Raw genomic sequence first — 18,749 nt, 5'->3', positions numbered from 1 at the left:
CCCGCTCCAGCCTGTCACCCCTGCAAGGGCCTCTAGCTGACTTATAGCCCTCACTATAACCCTACGAGGTGGCTGACCTCCTTCTGAAGCCTGGAGAACCAGATCCAATGAGTAATATAACTCCTCCAAAGTCCCAGAGGAATTTGTCCAGGGATGAAGTGGCGAAGGGTGCTAAGTGTTGCCCCCCCTCCCTAGGAAGCAAACAAAACCTGAACCTGTGCCAAGACAGAAGATGGGACCAACTCTTTATTCAACAAAAGCCTTTTATTCATTCAAAAATTAACCATTGGGTTTATTCTGCAGATATTTTTAAAAAATTAAAGTTGGGGGGGGCAAAACTTCCCACTGTGCCCGTATGCCAACTACCTTGCCAGTCCCAGATGACCTAGCAGAGCAAAGGGGCAGGTGGGAGACATGCTGCCATATATGTGCGGCTGGGGGTCCAGGGCCTCTTGAACCACAGCCTCCTTGGCCTTCCCACCTCTAGCCTCCAACATCACCACTTGCTGGACCACTGCAGCCCCCAGGTGCCGCTGTAGCTCATCACCACCAGGGGGCGCCCGTGTAATCCTTGGATCATGTAAATTCGTAAATACACTGGGAGGAATCACAGTGGCTTTCTGCTTGGCCAAGCAGTGGGGGCTTTCTCAGGAGAGATGCCAGCAATCTCCAGGCACCCTACACCCCACAGTCCCCTAGAAGAGACAGTGTCCCTGAAAGCCCAAATGCATCTTCATAGGAAATCAACTGTCAAACTGCAGTGTTTAAAGAAAGAGACGTCAATGCCGCATATGCGTGCCTTGTTATTTTAGACTTGGCTAGATATCACAAAGTCGTGATGCTCTCTGAAGTCACCATCAACACAAAGTGGGGAGCAAACGCTTGGAAGAAGAGGGGGGCACAGCATCCCTGGGTCTGCAGATGGACCAGGAACCTGGCCTCACAGGCTGGACCACACCCCTAAAGAAAGCAGCATCAGATGGGGTGGGACTCAGCGGAAATGAATCGGGGATAGGCCCTCAGGCTGCTCAGAAGAGGCCCAGCCTCAGATTCTGGGCGTGCTGTGTGCCACAGCTAACGGCTGGTGAAAAAGAGGGACAGAAGGCAGTCGGCACACATCCTCATGTGAAAATGGTGTCGGGATCCTGCCAGGAAGAAGGCAGCCCAGAGCTGTCTCAGCGTCCGAGGCTTGGGCCCAAGGACAGAAACTGTGGAGACGAAAAGCCACTCTTGAGGTGGCAAACTAGAAAGCTAAGATGTGGAGAGGAAACCTGGACCCAGATACTCGGTGAAAACCCACGCTTAGCCCTTGACAGTCCTCAGCCAGGAATCCATTGCGTCTCGATGGCATCAAACATGCTACTGACAGAGAGGGTGACTGAGGCTCCAGAGACCAGAGAGAAAGTCCACTCTCATCCTCTCAACCCACGCCACCCCACTTCCTCCCTGTCCAGAGGCCCTGTCATTGGCCAGGCAGGAAGTTGACCCAAAGAAGTCTCAAAGAAAACTGCCTGTGTAACTGAAGCCCCTGGGGTCCGGAGCGCTATCGGTGGGGGCCCCTGGGGTCCGGAGGGCTGTCGGTGGGGGCTGCATGAGCGAAGGTTCTGCCCATGGACAGGGTACACTTGTGGGCCAGCTAAGCATTCCCACCCACAGGAATGCAGAGGCAGGACAAAGCCACCTCTTGGTGGAGGACATCCATCCTCCAGCTGACAGCTAGCTACTCACCACAGCAAGGAAGAGTGTGGTCTCCCAGAAGAACGGTGGAGATTACAGGAGGGTCGGAGCAGAACAAAATCAAGGGGCCATTTCCCCCTCTCGATGGTGGCCAGAGAGGCCACACAAACTAGAAGCAAGAATTATGGGCCCGGTCCTGCCTCTTAGCAGTTGGGAGGCCGTTTCTCACCTGAGAAAGTTGCCCAGGGTGAGGATGAGCCCCCAAAGGAGCCCAAGAGCCCAGAGAATGCTAAAGAGGAGATAAGGGGGGGGTGCCATCAGACACTCAGAGCCTGGTGAACACAACCACAGAACAGTGTCACAGAGGTAGAACCCCAAGCTCCAGGCTGAGAATTGGCCAATGTCAGCAAGAACAACCACCAGGCCCCCAGCCCCGCTGACTGAGAAGGCAACGTCAGACTCCTTGCTTCTGATCCACGGCTGCCCGGTATTCCCGGGGACAGTAAGGAGCCATCGTTGGCTCTGGACTAGGTCATGGAGAAGCAGAGCCTCCCTCAGCAGCGTGGCCTGGTCCTCTCCTCTCCCCCTTCTCAGACTCTGAGCAGGGAAGAAGCCATGTAGCCTGCTGCGAGAGGCAGACAGAGGCAGGAAAGACGGAATTCACGGGCCACGCACACCTCTAGCATCAAGGAGGCAGTGGCATCTTCCCCTCTGCCAGCGGTTGGCAGAGAAGCCCACTTCACACTCTCCACACCGTGTGCCCGAGGCCCTCTCCCAGTTCCCACTCCCGGGACAAGGCTCTCCATTTTCTCTCTCCTGGGAACATCAGAGCAAGAGTTGCAAAATTAAAAAAAATAATAATAATAAAAGACCTGTTTGTCCTTGAAAAAAGGTGTTCTGGACTCCACGGAGAGCAGAGGAGAGGGGTGGAGAGTGCAGGGCAGAAGCTGGGAGAACGGTACATTAGCCGTTTAGGAATGCCCACCTTCCCCTCTCCAAACATGGAGCACAGTATCTGAAACAAAAAAGGGAAAAAGATTTTTGGCTTCTTGGCCACTGCAGGCCACCATCCTCCCAAGGGAGGTGGGCAGGTGGGTGAGGGTGTGCACATGTAAACGGAAGCCCAGCATTCTGGGAGTTTCAGACACACAAGGTAGCAGCAATAGTTAACAACCAATAAATAAAAGGGATTGATTATATATGAGTATAAAAAAACCTTACTTTCCCCACAGAACATACAATACTGTTATCACATGAGCCACCATTACTAACCATCCTGGCCTGCCAGTGACCTTGCTGTTAGGGCTGGGCTGAGAGCCCTCACCAGGCAGCGCTGGCCCCTGGCCACCACTACAGAGGGCCAGACAGAGTTCTCTGAGACCCAGAGGGTCAGTATCTTCTAGAACAGAAGGTAGTTTGTTTGTTTTCTTTAACAATGTCCGTTTGAAATAAAAAAAGAAAGCACACACGCAGGAGAGCAGGAGGGACGGAGCGGTTGCCTGAGGGAGGCAGCCGTGGCCTTAGTTTTGCAGAGGGCTCAAGCCTTTTCCGTTTAGGTTCGTTGTCGCTGTTTTGGACAAGCGGAGGTTGTTGACAATTGGAACCAGTGGCTTCAGGCGGCAGGTGGATGCAGGGCAGGGGGGAACAGAACCGAGCCTGGAGGCTCAAGGGCGCTGTGTGTCGATGAGGAAGGCTGGGTGGGCACGGGGGCGGTGTCAGGCTGCGGTGGCCTCATGGCACAGGAGGAGGCGAGTGGTTCCCACACATCTGCAAGACACAGCAAGTCCCTTTGACTAACTAAATGTAGTGGTAATAAGAGACCCAGCCCCTCTGTGGTAACCCACTTTGTGGAAGACCTCTGAATGCGCCACAACCAAAATTAGTTCAGAATCAAGTGTCCCAAATCTGGGGTGTTTCTGGTGACATCCACCCACGTGGTGTCAGAGCACCACATCGTTCACATGGTCATCACACCACACAACACCAACGCTGCCTGAAACAGCTTTGGTTTGAGACGAATGTATTATAAATTGTAGCGTTTTTTGTTTTTGTTTACTGTATCTACAAATTTTTCTGTTCTTAAATTGTATCCTGTTAGAATATTTGATTTAATTTTTTTAAATTTTTTTATGGTTTATTTTTTATTTTATTTGCATTGGTGTGAAGGTGTCAGATCCCCTGCAACTGGATCTTCAGACAATTGTGAGCTGCCATGTGGGTGCTGGGAATTGAACCCACGTCCTCTGGAAGAGCAGTCAGTGCTCTTAATCCCTGAACCATCTCTATAGCCAGATAATTTTTTAAAATGTTAAGTTATTTCAGTTGCTGACTTAAAATTTTTTGTTTGTTTTTGTTTTTCAAGAAAGGGTTTCTCTGTGTAGTCCTGGCTGTCCTGGAACTCACTCTGTAGAGCAGATTTGCCTAGAACTCACAGAGATCCACCTGCCTCTGCCTCCTGAGAGCTGGGATTAAAGACATGTGCCACCGCCACCCGGCCTCTGAATTTTATTAAGAAGAACAACTCTTAAATGAATTTTGGCCTAGGATTAGAACAAAATGCCCAACAATTTCTGGGTTTTGTGCTCAGTGCTTATGTGAGGCTGTGTTCTCAGGACAGCCCTGAAGACAGACGAAGACCTTCCGTATCCTGTGCTATCAAATCTTCAGCCACAATTTAAATCTTTCTATAAAAATAAACAACATTTATTACATTCAAGTGCAAATTACTTTTTGTCTTTAATGATAAAAGTATATGTGTAACAAAAACTACTTTTAAAATAAATTTCATTTTTATATAATTTATTTAACTTTATTTTATCTGCATTGGTATGAAGGTGTCAGATGCCCTGAAACTGGAGTTACAGGGAGTTGTGAGCTGCCATGTCGGTGCTGGGAATACTTCCCCTGGAAGAAGTAGTCAGTGTTCTTAACTGCTGAGCCATCTCTCCAGCCCCTAAAATAAATTTCTTTATAATCAATATACTTATATACCAAGAGTTGTATCAAATTTTCTCAGTCAAAATAGGAGCCACAAGCAAAGAAAAAAAGCATGAGGGCTCTAGAGGGAAACTGGCGCTCTGGGCTGGAAGCCCTGAAAAGTGGCTCAGCCACACAAGTCTTCACAGTTATCCCTAAGAAATAAACAGTACTGTCCTTACAGTGAGGACCGACCTGAGAGTCCAACAACAGGGGACCAACTGGATAAACAGGACAAAATAGTTTACAGCCATTAACGTCCACCGTAGGATGAAGTCACTAAGGACCCACGGCTCAGAGCCACAGCCTCTCCAGCCTGTGAGAATGGCCAATATACACGCAAAGGAAAATACAGTGTCATCAGGGCACGGAGACAACGGAGCTCTTGTGTCCGGACGGTGCAGTCGGAAACGGTGGCAAACAGCGCCTGGCCTGTAGCTGATGTCAGTGATGCACTCACCAGTGTATTTTAAAACAGCCTCGATTTACAGTTCCACCAGGCTACTGATAGAACTTGATGAGAACCTGGAGTAACCTAACTCCGTGTCCCTCACTCACATTTTTTGGTTCCAGAATAGGCTATTCCTTGTCCCCTTTGAGCTGAGAGCTGTGTTTTTTTATGTCAACGTCACAAAGATACATACCAAGGGCTGAGGATGTGGCCTGGAGTGGAACGCCTGGGCTACACGGTAAGACCGCATCTCAACAAATGAACAAAGGTTTTGGAATAAGCTGTGACACACGATATGACGTGGACAGATCTGGGGAACATGCTAAAGGAGCAAAGCCAGACTCAAAAGGTCACCTCAGAATAGGCAGAGCCAGAGAGCAGCCTGGATGGCAGGGCTGGGGAGGTGCCAGGTGTGGAGCCTGACTCCAGGGAATGCCAGTCTGTCAGAACCAGGAGGAGGTGGCAGTTGCATAACACTATGAATATACTAAATACCACCGAACTGTGTGCACGTGCGTGTGTGTGTCTGTGTGCGTGCCTGTGTGTGTGCGCATACGTGTATGTATGAATATACTAAATACCACTGAACTGTGTGCATATGCGTGTGTCTGTGTGCGTGCCTGTGTGTGTGCATACGTGTATGTATGAATATACTAAATACCACCTGTGTGCATATGCGTGTGTGTATCTGCGTGCGTGCCTGTGTGTGTGCACGCATGTGTGTGTATGAATATACTACCACCAAACTGTGTGCATGTGTGTGTCTGTGCGTCTGTGACTGTGTGTGTGTGCACACACGTGTGTGTATGAATATACTAAACACCACCAAACTATGTGCTTGTGCATGTGTATGTCTATGTGAGTACGTATGTATGTCTTTTTGCACACTTCTCTGGGATTAAAACCAGAGTCTCTCATGTCCCATATTATTAAGTCACCAGCTCTATATTTTTGATGTTAAGACCAGGTCTGTCATTCGATTGCTCAGGCAGGCCTTAACCCCTAGAGACCCCTGCCTCAAACAGCTGTGGTGACAGGGATGACAGGACCCAACAGGGGAACAACAGGCCTATGCCACCCGGCTGAACTGTCCACTTCGAAATGGTTGCTTTTGTACTAAGCGAGTTCCCCTCATCTATTCTCTTATTAAAAGCACAGGGGTCCTATCTTCGAGCCCACAGAATTCTCCAGGCACAGAACTCTCCCTGGAACCAGCCAGCCTCCCACCCATGATAATGTGGTATAGAGTCCCGGAGGTGTCCTGATCGGAAAGCTGCGGAAACGTCTCTGCCCAGAGGGCTCCTGATCTATGAGGACCAGAGACCCTTATCCAGGCCAACTCGGTGGTTTTCTCTCTTAGCATAAAAACCAGCAGAAAGGAAGCATTCAATGGTGTCCCTAGAAGGAAGTCCCCACAGGGAGTGTACTGGCTAGTTTGATGTCAACCCGACACAAGCCAGTGTCATCAGAGAAGAAAAGCGAGCCTCAGCTGAGAAAAAGTCTCCATGAGATCAGGCTGGAGGCAAGCCTGCAGGGCATTTTTGTAATCAGAGATCGGTTTTTGTGTTAGTGTTGACGGTGCCATGGTGAGCGGTGCCACCCGTGGGCTGGTGGTCCTGGGTTCCATAGGAAAGCAGGCTGAGCAAGCCATGAGGAGCAAACCAGTAAGCAGCACCCTCGCGGCCTCTGCATCAGCTTCCGCCTCCAGGCTCCTGCGGTCCTTCAGTGATGAACAGCGATAGGGATTTGTAAGTCAATAAACCCTTTTCTCCCCAATATGGTCATGGTGTGTCAGTCACCCTGACTAAGACAGTGGGGGTGCCTAGGACAGATAGGACACAGAGGTCAGGAATAAAGGGAGGAGGCATGTGGGCAGGGTCATCGTGGGGTCTCGGCCATCCTTCCTCTGGCTCTGTGATCAGCAAACCTTTCTGACTTGTACCTGTTATTCCTGTCAAAGCTCAAGCCCTGCCCATCTTTTATTAACATGATGTTTGTTGTTGCTTTGAAACATGATCTTATACTGTTGCCCAGGCTGGCCTGAAATTCTTTATGTAGCCTGGGCTGGCCCGAAACTAACATGGCTAATCCTTGTCCCTCAGCCTCCTTAATGCTGAGATTGCGGGTGTGAGACTACACACCCACCAGGAAGTTCTGACTGAAACGGAGGCTCCCGAGAAATGATGGAGACAGCATTGCACCTGCTGCTAAGTAGCTGTAAACCTAAACCTAATTTAGATTCAGAAGTTCATAATGATGGATATTTAAAAGTCACCGGTTACCTTTAAAGGATGTCAGGAGAACAATGAACTCAGGGCTTGAGAGATGGCTCATTTTGGTAAAGTCCCTGTCAAGCAAGACTGAGGATCTGGGTTTGGTCCCCAACAACCAGGTCAAAGAGCTGAGCTTGGCAGCAGATGCTTAAGTTTGGCACCGGGGAACTGGAGACAAACAGATGCCAGGGGCTTGGTGGCCAGTCCAGCCTAACGGACATTCTCCAGGACCTCAGTAGAGGGAGACACCATGCACAGAAACTAGCAGGATGCACAATCCGACTCGTTTTGGAAAGCGATAAAGAAAAAGACGCAAGCACATGGCTTTGCTTTTCTGTTAAAATCTGGCCACCAAGTCAGCAAATCATAGTCAGAGCCAACTTCGCAGAAGTGTGGGACTCGTCCCAACTGGCTCAGAGCAGGGAAGGTGGCAGACATACATAGCAGGTTGTTCCCTAACTTCCACACGCATGCCATGGCACGAGCAACAAACAATAAACAAACAATTGTGGCTTTAAAAAAATTAATGATTCTGGCCACTGTGACTATGTCTAAACAAACAATAAACAAACAAGTGTGGCTTTAAAAAAATTAATGATTCTGGCCACTGTGACTATGTCTAAACAAACAATAAACAAACAAGTGTGGCTTTAAAAAAATTAATGATTCTGGCCACTGTGACTATGTCTAAACAAACAATAAACAAACAAGTGTGGCTTTAAAAAAATTAATGATTCTGGCCACTGTGACTATGTCCAGGTCGGATGGGATAGTTCTGGAAGTAAACTTAATCTATCACACTTATTTTTAATGACATTTTCTTTGTAAACATCTAATACCCTGTCAATACAAAAGCATTTCTGCGCAAAGTAGTATTAATAGAAGGGCTAATAGATGTCTCAGTGGCTCAGAGCACTGGATGTTCTGCCAGGGACCCAAGTTCAGTTCCCAGCATCCACACCCAGCGGCTCACAGAGTCCTCTGGCTTCAGTTCCAGTAGATCTGATGCCTTCTTCTGGCCTCTGCTGGTACACGCATCCCGTGTGCGCATGTACACACACACACACACACACACACACACACACACAAATCTTTTCTTTAAGTAATATTAATGGAACCTTTAAAATGGAGCTCAGACCTTTGAGCTAAAGAAGGAGCGAATCATTCTGCCTTCCCACAGTCCCCTTCCCCTGACTGCCTACAGTGTCTTCAACCCAGGAAACCCTATTTTCAAACTAACCAGAGGCTGGATTTGGATTGATAAAAACAATAAACCACAGGGTCTTGGCTGACGAAGACCCTGCCCCCTGGCTCCAAGCACCCTGGAAACACAGAATTAGCTGGCTGTGCTGTGGGGTTCTACCCCACCCCTGCCACAGGACCCATTCAGCTTACCCCAGCTCTGGGCCTGGACTATACCAGCCCATCGTAGAGGGACAGCGCCTGCACGATGGAGGGATCAGCCTTGGAGCCTTCCTGGAACTCCTGCAGCGTCAGCTTCCCATCGGCATTCTGCAAGAAGAGAGGTGGCTGAAGATGGCAGTCTGCCTTCCGGGACAGGAGTCTCAAGTCCACCCACAGCTGGTCTCAATAGAATCCCTGAGTCTAATGGCGTCCTCGGAGGTGAGAAGGCAGCACTACACAGACCCGGCACTCTTGACACACCTCACTCAGCCTCTGGTTCCCCATCTGGGGACCAGGGAGAGGCACGGTGACAGGTCTGGGGCGGACACCATAGGAGTTAACTTACAGACACCTGCAGCTCTGGGTTTTCATCAGTCAAAGCGACTACACTGGCTCAAATCCCACTCCATACTTTTATTTCCATTAATTCTCCATAATAAACGGGGCTCAGTGCCACAGCCTATAATCTCCGCTACTTGGGAGGCTGAGGCAGGAGGCTCAGGACTCCAAATCCTGGGTTATGCAGGGAGTTCAAGGCCAGGCTGGGGAATTTACAGACCCTGAAACAAGGATAGCTCAGTGGCGGGGTGTTAGTGGAGACCCTATCCCAATGTTGTGCTGTGTTGTTTGTTTTACTAGCTTATCCAGAGTGGCTTTTTTGTTTTGTTTGTTTTTGTTTTTGTTTTTTCGAGACAAGGTTTCTTCATGTAGCCCTGGCTATCAAGGAACTCCCTCTGTAGACCAGGCTGGCCTCAAACTCACAGAGATCCGCCTGCCTCTGCCTCCCGAGTGCTGAGGTTAAAGGTGTGTGCCACTACCTGCCAGTTCAATTTCCAGTTTAAAAAAAAAAATCCAGTACCAGGGGTAGAGGTTTGCCATACAAGCATGAGGACCTAAGTTTGATCCCTGGGACCCACGTCAAAATGCCAGGCAGGCGTGGTGGCACAGAGTTGTAACCTTGGGGGAGTGGGAAATAGGACGAGCTCTGGGGCTCACTGGCCGGTCAGCCTCGCTGCATCTGTGAGTCCCAAACCCAGTGAGACACCCTTGTGGGCCAGCTTCTGGGAAGGGACCATACATGTGCACGAGTGTGCACGCATGCACAGATGTATACCATGTGCATGAAAGGTGGTCAATCCTGAGGGCTGATGATCCATGCTTTCCTGGGGTCTCTTTTGAAAGGACATTTAAGTCACCCTTGGAGCAGGCCACATCAAGTCTCAGGAGTCCCTAGAAGGAGTCTCATGAGAACTCAGGCCTCAGGTACCACTCGCTGCAATACCCGCAAGCAGGGAAGGCAACGCCAGGCGTTACTCATCCTGGCAAGGCCGATCTTGTGATGGCTGAGAGCCTCAATCTATGATGGTCAGTACCCCCTAGCCCTCAAATCTTCAGGGTCACCCTACGAAGGAGAAGTGCACCTGTGTCCTGTGGTCTGGTAAGGGAAGTGTCCTAGGGTCACCATTACCAAACCCGTGTAAATCCACGGTCTATGGTGTTTCCAAACCCAGAAGAAGCATGCCTCCAGCAGGGCAGCGAGTGAATGGTCTTAGCAAAAAAGCAGTGTGGGGTCCCGCTACAAGAGGGCTGCGGCTGCCTCTGCACTCCCTCTGAAAATTGTCTGGGGACAGCGGGAACCCAGCTGCACCCCTCTCATGTCCTAATCTCCCTTCCTAATTAAGAGCTCAGACCTCTCAGTGCAAGCCTGGTACTATCAGCAGGCGGCAGGAAGCCTGGGGACTTATATTCTTGTGGAGGCTAGAGAGGCTGTTTCTTCACCCCACGGTGTCAAATTTCCATGTAAATCAAAGTTATTTTCGTTTGGGGAAAAATAAAACCTGCTTCTGGTGGGGTACAGCTCAAGCAGAGCACAGGTTCTGTACTTGCACAAGGCCCTGGGGCAACCCTCAGCATCACCAGGAAAATAGAGGAAGGGCATCACAGAGTCGGAGGAACCATAGAGTTCTGCAGAAAAGAGAAAGAGGGTCTGGGGAGATGGGCTGGTGAGTTAAGTGTTAACTGTGAGGACCACAGAAAAGCCAGGCAAGGTGGCAAGTGCCAGGAAGATCCTTGGGGTTCACGGGCCAGCTATTCCAGCTGAATCGTCAAGCACTAGGTTCAGAGAAAGACGCTGTCTTCCAAAACGAGGAGGTGGAGAGCAAAGAAGATGCTTGCTATCATCCTCCAGCCTACACACACACACACACACACACACACACACACGCCTGGAGCACACACACACGCCTGGAGCACACACACACGCCTGGAGCACACACATGCATAGGACAGAGACACACACACAAGAGAAAGCGATTTCTCCCCCTGGGGTCTGTGGCTAAAACACAGCAGGTCTGTGAACACAGGAAAGGGGCGGGGGGTGTCCTTCTCATTCCCCAGAACCTAAGCTGACCACCCACCCACGGCCTTGGCACACAGCTGCTGCCTGTATCCAAGCTCTGACTTAGGCGATGGGCATGGCCACTGTGTTTGTGCAGTGCTAGGGATGGAACCCAGGGCCTTGTGCATGGTAAGCAAGCCCTCTGTCACTGAGCCACACCCCAGAGTTACATCACAGGTTCCCTTTAAATCGTTCCTCAGAAGCCGCAACTTAAAATATCTGTTTCCTTTTTGTGTAAGGGTCATAGTTTTATGATGGGGCCGCTATTGTGAGAAGTCTGGGTTCTGCAGAACATCAAAGGGTTCTAGAATAGAATAATGAAGGCTGAGGACACTGCTTAATTACAAGGAACCTTCCCGGGAAACTCACCGAAAAGACTGATTGGTGGCCAGCCATGAGCCAGGTTGACTGGCCTGAGCCAGTCTCTCAAGGATTGTGGCAAAGCCACGCCAGGCCCAAGGTCCCTATGCCCCACCTCACCTTGTCCATCATGGCGAAGATCCGGTCCACCCTCTTCTCTGGCGTGTTCTCCTCTTCTGGGAGCTCCACAGTGTTCCCCTGTCAAAGTTGGTGAACACAAGACTGGGCCAGTGTGTGGCAACCTTGGGCTTGTGGTTAAGCTAAGCCTTGGCCAGGCCACCAGGGCACTAGGCCAGCACTTTTGCCTTTGAGCTCATAACTAAACCCTTGCCTTGATATCTGGGCTCATGCCTATGGGGATCACCTCTTTCTCCTATTCTCCAGCCCTGTCACCTTCCAAAGGAACATCTCAGTCACTTAGCTCGACTGCTGGACAATGCTCTCATACACTGTAAAGGTGTGTCACTTGTATTGATTTAATAAAACGCTGATTGGCCAGTAGCCAGGCAGGAAGTAAAGGTGGGGCGACCAGACTAGGAGAATTCTGGGAAGAGGAAAAGCAGAGATGTGGTCACCAGCCAGACAAATAGGAAGCAAGATGAGACTGCCTCAGTGAGAAAAGGTACCAAGCCACGTGGCTAAACATAGGTAAGAATTATGGGTTAATTTAAGTTATAAGAGCTAGTTAGTAATAAGCCCGAGCAATAGGCCAACTGGTTTATAATTAATATAAGCTCTGTGTGTTTATTTGGGACTGAACGGCTATGGAAGCAGGTGGGACAGAAACTTCGTCTACATGGCTCCACCACCCACCTAGTCCCCTGCCTGACCCCCAGGTGGCTATTCAACCAGCAGTACTTGATTGACTTGTACTGTCCAGAAACAGAAAGGTGACTCTGGATTTCCCCTGGGCCCTGTAGGTCACAAGTGACCTTCCTGCCACCACCCCCCTCCTGAGACTCCTCACCCTCTGATGGCCCCCTACCCTCTGAGACTCACCACCATCTGATGGCCCCCCTACCCTCTGAGACTCCTCACCCTCTGATGGCCCCCTACCCTCTGAGACTCACCACCATCTGATGGCCCCCTACCCTCTGAGACTCCTCACCCTCTGATGGCCCCCCGTTGCCACTCTGAGACTCACCACCATCTGGTAAATGGCATCCACTATGTCCAGCATCTCATTTCTGGTGATGTAGCCGTCGTTATCCAAGTCATAGAGCTTGAAGGCCCCTGTGATCAACCATACAGGTGGGGTCACCCTGGCCCAGGGCCAGCAACTTCTTCCCCCCACCACCCCATGACTCAATTAAAGACCTGAAGTCAGACAGTCCCGCCAGATTTACTCTCTCTTATACTTATACGAGGGTACACTCCCAAACCAGTGTAGCCAGAGTTACTAAATAAACACAGATTCAGGAGTTAGATGCAGTAGCTCATGTCTCTAATCTGAGTATTCAGAAGTGGAGGCAGGAGGATCTTGAGTTCAAAAACATTCTGGGCTACACAGTGAGTCCTGGACCAGCCTGGGTTATGTAGTGAGAACTTGAAGAAACAAGGGTTGGAGCTGTAGCTCAATGGCAGAGTGTTTGCCTAGCGTAGGCAAGGTCCTGGGTTCAGTCTCTGGTGCAGCAAAAATAATAACAATAATTTTTTAAATATGCAGGTTTTGATTTACAGGGACTGAGGCCATGGCTGGAGAGGTCTGTGTGCAGTCCCCAGAGCGGGACAAGTTGGGAGCCCCTGGAGGAGACAGCCAGGTTATGAGACCAACATGGTAACAGAGACCCCCAAATCCCTGACACTGTGGCTCTGCCTCCCCACGCCTGACCTCTCATCTTTAGGCCGCCCCTCCCACAGTGGGCAAAGGAGGAAATAAAACAATATATGGGTGCGCAGGACGACAGTCCTCTTCTGTTTATAAACACAGAAGCCACTATGGAAACAGAAGCACTCACCAATCAGGGCATTCTGCCCAGCTGTCCCCCTTCTAGAAAATTCCCCTATTATCACCCTGGGTCAGCCAAGGGCCACCCTTGCCTCAGTGGCCTCCTAGTCCTCCTGCTGCAGCCTCTACACCAAGTTGTAGCCTGGAGCCCCTTCTGCCATGGCGGTCCCCCTCGGAGCTCATCAGCTCCTCCTCTGCTGTCTCGGCTGGCACCTCCTCCTCCCTGCCTCCTGTAGAGCACAGGGGAGTTTAGGAACCGTGCTGCTGTGACAGACTGACAGCCGCTACAGCAAGGACCTGGGTAGACCCTGGATTCCCAGCTGGTATCACAGGTGGCGCCTTCAACTGATGTTTGTTGAATGAGCAAATAAACGAGAGACTATCAATATGGCTGAAGACTTGAGTCCACAGGGATCTGGATCCTGTGATGCCACCCACAGGGTCTGCCATCCCAGTACTGCATCTGCCTTAATGTCACTCTTGTCCCCACCCCCACTACACCCTACAGCCTGTCCCACACACATGGCTGTGGACTCTGCCTCACAAAGCCCAACTCCTCCCTCTGAGACCTTTATCTGTCCTGCAAGGACAGGGTCCTTCTTGTTCTGGGTCTGCACAGATGGCCTGGCCTGCTTACTTGGCCACAGTGGGCCCACCTGCCCAGAGCTCACTGCCCAGGCCTGTAAGAATGCCCTGACCTCGCAGAGCGGACTCCTTCTGCCGGTCACTGCTGCTGGTGTCTGGCACCTTCTCCTGGCAAGGACTGGGACTGCATCCCTCTAGCCTTGCTGGGGATAGGGGACTTACACCTCAGCTTCTCATCCAGGGTCCCCCTTGAGGTCACCGATAGAGCCTGGATGAACTCAGAGAACTCGATCCTGCCATCCTGAGGGAGACAAAAGGAGGGGCTTTGGTCAGCCCAGAACTCACAGGGAGATGATGGGCAGTCCAGATGGAAGACAGGGGTGGGGCTGGTGAACAGGGGACGACAGGAGGGAAGGAGAAGGAGAAGAGGCAGAGCCGAAAGAGAAACTGCCTGCTGGGCAACACTGGGAAAAACCAGCAAGTGGAGGGGGCTCAGGAGAAAGCCATTTCTACAGAGCAGCTTAGTTCTGCCAATTTGTTTTACAAAAGAGGAAACTGGGGTCTACGGCCATACCACCCTGAACGCGCCCGATCTCGTCTGATCTCGGAAGCTAAGCAGGATCGGGCATGGTTAGTACTTGGATGGGAGACCGCCTGGGAATACCGGGTGCTGTAGGCTTTAAAAAAAAAAAAAGAGGAAACTGGGGTCTAGAGAGGGTGGAACCCATCCCAGTGCCAGCCAGTGGACTGGAGCACCTGGGGAGAAAGCTAGGACCATAAAATAAAAGCCACCTGAGTCACGAGTGCAGAGGTGAGTGACAGGGATCCCAGAAATACCACGAACTCAGGAAGGTGCTGTCTCGGACAGGCTGCAAGCCCGGCTACCCCAACCCTGGACAGGCCAGCTGTCGGTTAGCAAAGCCAGTGCCAGGAAACACTCGCTGCTACATAGTAAGCATGGGAAACTCATGCTCAGTGGTACACTGGGAAAGAGCCAGACACAAAAGGCACACAGTAAGCCCCAGTTTCCTCATCTGTGAAATGGGGGCATTGAAAGAACCCACACCATAGGGCATGATGGCTGTCATGTGACTGCAATTCCAACCTCTAGGAGACAGAAGCTAGAAGAGAGAAATCTGAGGCCAGTAGCAGCTACAAAGAGAACGAAGGTCAGCCTCGGTGGTCTGGCTAATTTTTTGTTGTTATTGTTATTGTTTTGATACAAGCTAGAGTCATCTGAAAAGCGGGAACCTCAATTAAGAAAATGCTCCCACTGGACTGGCCTATGGGATTTCCTTTTTTAAATAATTTATTTAACTTTATGTGCATTGGTGCGAAGGTGTCAGATACTCTGGAACTGGAGTTACAGACAGTTTGTGAGCTGCCTTGTAGGTGCTGAGAACTGAACCCTGGTCCTATGGAAGAGCAGCCAATGCTCTTAACTGCTGAGCCATCTCTCCAGCCCTGGTGGAGTATTTTCTTAATTGACAATTGATAAGGATGGGGCTACCCTGGGCAGGAGGTCTGGAGTTGTAAGCTACATTCCTCTGCAGTCTCCGCTTCAGCTCCTGCCTCCGGATTCCTGCCTTGCCTATGGACTGGGACTGGGACCTGAAAGCTGAGACAAACCCTTCCTCCCCAGGCCTAAGACCCTGGGATAAATGAGACACCTGTCTCAAAAAAAACAAAAAAAGCAGTGATAACCCTGTGGACAGCTGTCAGGCCTGTCAATCACACCATGAAGAGTTACAGCCACTGATCTCACTATTCCTGGAGATCCGCATTTTGTATCCATAAGAAAACTCACATGTATGTACACGTGTGCGTATGCTATGCCTTCATACATGTATGTTGCTGTGTGTGTTTGCATGTGCAAGCCTGTGTCTTTGTGCACATAGAACACTGAGTGTGTCCGTCACACAAATGAACACGTGGGTGGGCATGCCACATGGACGCAGGTGTCAGTCTTGATCTGTGCTGGTGCGTGTGTGTGCCGTCGTGGCCCCATGCACATGGGTGTCCCATTCTGAGTGGGGAGCCCTGCAGGGGAGCGTGAGGTGCAAGGGCTGCTGAGCCTCCTACTGCATGCCGCAACAGCTGGAGAAGCTCAGGGCTAGGGCAGACCCAGCAAGCTGCAGCTCACCTTGTTCTCGTCGAAGACATTGAAAACGAACGTGGCGAACTTGGTGGGGTCTCCAAACGGGAAGAACTGTTTGTAGATCTTCTGGAAGCCAGCCGCGTCCAGCTGCCCGCTGGGACAGTCCTTAATGAAGCCCTTATACCTGCAGATAGCACAGCAGGCAGTAGAGAACATCACCCACCAGGAGCCTCCGCCATAGACCCGGGAAAGCCAGGAACCCCAGTCCAAAGACACAAGGCCCCATGACACTGGTAACAGTATCACATGGTCCAATAACATGGGCCCAGATGTTATGGACAGAGGCTCACACCTCTGCCACTCACTGGCTGTGTGACCTTGGGCAAATTGCTCCAGCTTTTTGAGCCTCACATGAATACAGGAGATCGGAAGAAAGGCAAGAGGTCACCTGAACATGGCTTGCAGTGCACTTGGCCCCTCAAGCTGACACTCCTGGCACAGAAGCAGAATGAGTTACCAAGTGACTTCAGGAAGCCTTACTCCTGGCACCACATGGAGTGACAGCTGGTTCCTATATGGCTCCTACCACATCCCTGCTCTAAAGGAGTAGAGCTGACACCCACTGGAACCATGCGTGGGGCTCAGAAGACCCTGTGTACTCCACCTGGACACACCCACCTTTGCCCCTGTACCTGGCACAAGACCTTCCCCTAGCCCGACCACCGACAGTGTGGCTTCAGAGGCCAAACCCAGTCTAAGTCAGCCGCTCACCAGCTGCGCAGCCCTAAGCAAATGTCGTCACCTCTCAGAATGCTCATGTATGGAGAAACTGTGTCACACCCATCTTGACTTGGGTGACATGGTGCGTGTCCCCCCGTGGCCTGACATTTAAAACTCTCCGGTATCCACTCGCCAATATCAGGCATTGCTACAAAGTCGTACAAAACAGTCCTTAGGGTGGCCATCGTCATACCAAAGTTAGCTACGAGTGGCTGTAGGTTGGTGCTTGTGTGTAACTGAGGCCACCTCTGTCGCCCAGGCAGGGCAGGCTTTCTGCTAAGGACCATTCCTCCCACAGTGGACAGCCAGAGCCGCTATCCTCAAAGTAGAGGATTTGGGGAGTCGAGAGCTAGAAGCCTCCTGTGGAACTGTGACCCCACACACACCCATGGTGGCGGTCACAGCGTCATGTGAGGTAGGGCAATGATCCCATTTTACAGATCAAGCAGCCCAGCTGTCCACAGTTACTCCCAGCCTATACTCTGGGAATGCCTTGCCCTGGGTCTCTTCTTTTCTGCCTGCCAGTTTGTGTCCCAAATCAGTCCAGGACAGAATTTCTCCAGATTCACAGAGGTCTCTCCATTCTGTCCTGACAAGCCTCAAAGGGTCTGCTTGCCCCTGGCAATCCTGGGGTGCCTGTGAACCCTGCTAACAGGTCACACACCAGAATGGGACCCGGACACTGGGTCTGAGCTTCATTCCTTGGGGCTATGGCGAGCTTCCTTACCAGGACCAGAATGCAAAGAGTTTTAGGTTGGCTCATGACCCCCAGCTCCAAAGCCAGACTCTGGAGTCTGTGCGAGATCTACCTACTGACCAGCTAACTCCTCCACACCCCAGCTACCCCCTCCACTCCCCTCCAGCCTTCTAACTCCTCTACAGTACTGCCTGCTATTTAAAGGACCACAACAATTCTTTAAAAGCAATGACAATGCCAGCTATGGTGGCACACGCCTTCGATCCCAAGAGGCAAAGGCAGGCAGACCTCCGTGAGTTGGAGGCCAGCCTGGTCTACAGATCGAGTTCCAGGACGGCCATGGCGACAGTGAGAGCTCGTCTCCAAATGAATAAAGACGGAGCAAAGGAAAAGAAGTGTGACAGGGTCTCCTGAGCCCAGCCCAGAGAGCCCCGCAGGAGGCCCTGAGAAGCCAGCCCCAAACTGCACCAGCAGGCGTCGTTGGCACCGACATCTGCTGCAGGGGCTGGTGGCAGAACGCCAGTCTATTGAGTATCTAGTTACCCCTGCAGAGCCTGTCACTGAACCCCACCCATCAACAGGAGGCTGGAGAAGACACCCCCATGAAGTGATGCGGAACGCCCAGGAGTGCCAGCCTGCTCAGAAGCCCCACCATGCACCTCCCACCACTCCTTGGTGCTCAGTACCTCCGAGTTCTGTAAACTCTGACACATATTCACCACGGCAGGTCCTCGGGTGTCAACCTGTCTAACCTGGCTAGGGTAAAGTCCTGTTCCACCCTTAGCCAAAGCCCCCCATGATGGTATCTCTCCCACTCACTCAGCACTGGCTACAAATCCCTGCTGGCCATAGCTTGACAGTCCGGACATGGCCTGGTGTCTGACATACGCCCAGCAAGGATGTGCTGGAGAGCTGAATAAACACTCAGACCTCCGGGTGGGGAAGCAGCCCAAGTGTTCAGGTCCCTTTTCTGAGCGTCATGGATTCTCTAGAGGCCCTAGGCAGAACCACAGAACTCCGTGGACAAGGTTAGCAAACCATCTCTCTCTCTCTCTCTCTCTCTCTCTCTCTCTCTCTCTCTCTCTCTCTCTCTCTCTCTCTC

At 51.1% G+C, this 18,749-nt stretch overlaps 1 protein-coding gene and 1 non-coding gene across 2 annotated transcripts in view; one reads left to right on the top strand and one right to left on the bottom strand.

The window, feature by feature from the left end:
• Window positions 1-245: 245 nt before the first annotated feature.
• Window positions 246-18,749, bottom strand: part of Ncs1 (neuronal calcium sensor 1) — a 50,388-nt gene continuing 31,884 nt past the window's right edge. The window contains exons 3-8 of the mRNA XM_050155411.1: window positions 16,216-16,354; window positions 14,295-14,373; window positions 12,684-12,772; window positions 11,660-11,737; window positions 8,773-8,889; window positions 246-3,444 (exon numbers count right to left, since the gene is read on the bottom strand). Of these exons, the coding sequence (XP_050011368.1) occupies window positions 8,791-8,889; window positions 11,660-11,737; window positions 12,684-12,772; window positions 14,295-14,373; window positions 16,216-16,354 (484 nt within the window). The 3' untranslated portion in view covers window positions 246-3,444; window positions 8,773-8,790. The remainder of the gene's footprint in view (window positions 3,445-8,772; window positions 8,890-11,659; window positions 11,738-12,683; window positions 12,773-14,294; window positions 14,374-16,215; window positions 16,355-18,749) is intronic.
• On the top strand, window positions 14,633-14,751 carry LOC126509482 (5S ribosomal RNA). Its single transcript, XR_007594157.1, has one exon. It is a non-coding gene; the product is annotated as a 5S ribosomal RNA (ribosomal RNA).

This window comes from Alexandromys fortis, unplaced genomic scaffold (genome assembly GCF_014885135.2).
Source record: "Alexandromys fortis isolate MF-2015 unplaced genomic scaffold, M_Fortis_MF-2015_v1.1 scaffold_72, whole genome shotgun sequence".
Lineage (NCBI taxonomy): Eukaryota > Metazoa > Chordata > Mammalia > Rodentia > Cricetidae > Alexandromys > Alexandromys fortis.
This window is presented reverse-complemented; position numbering and strand designations above follow the sequence as displayed.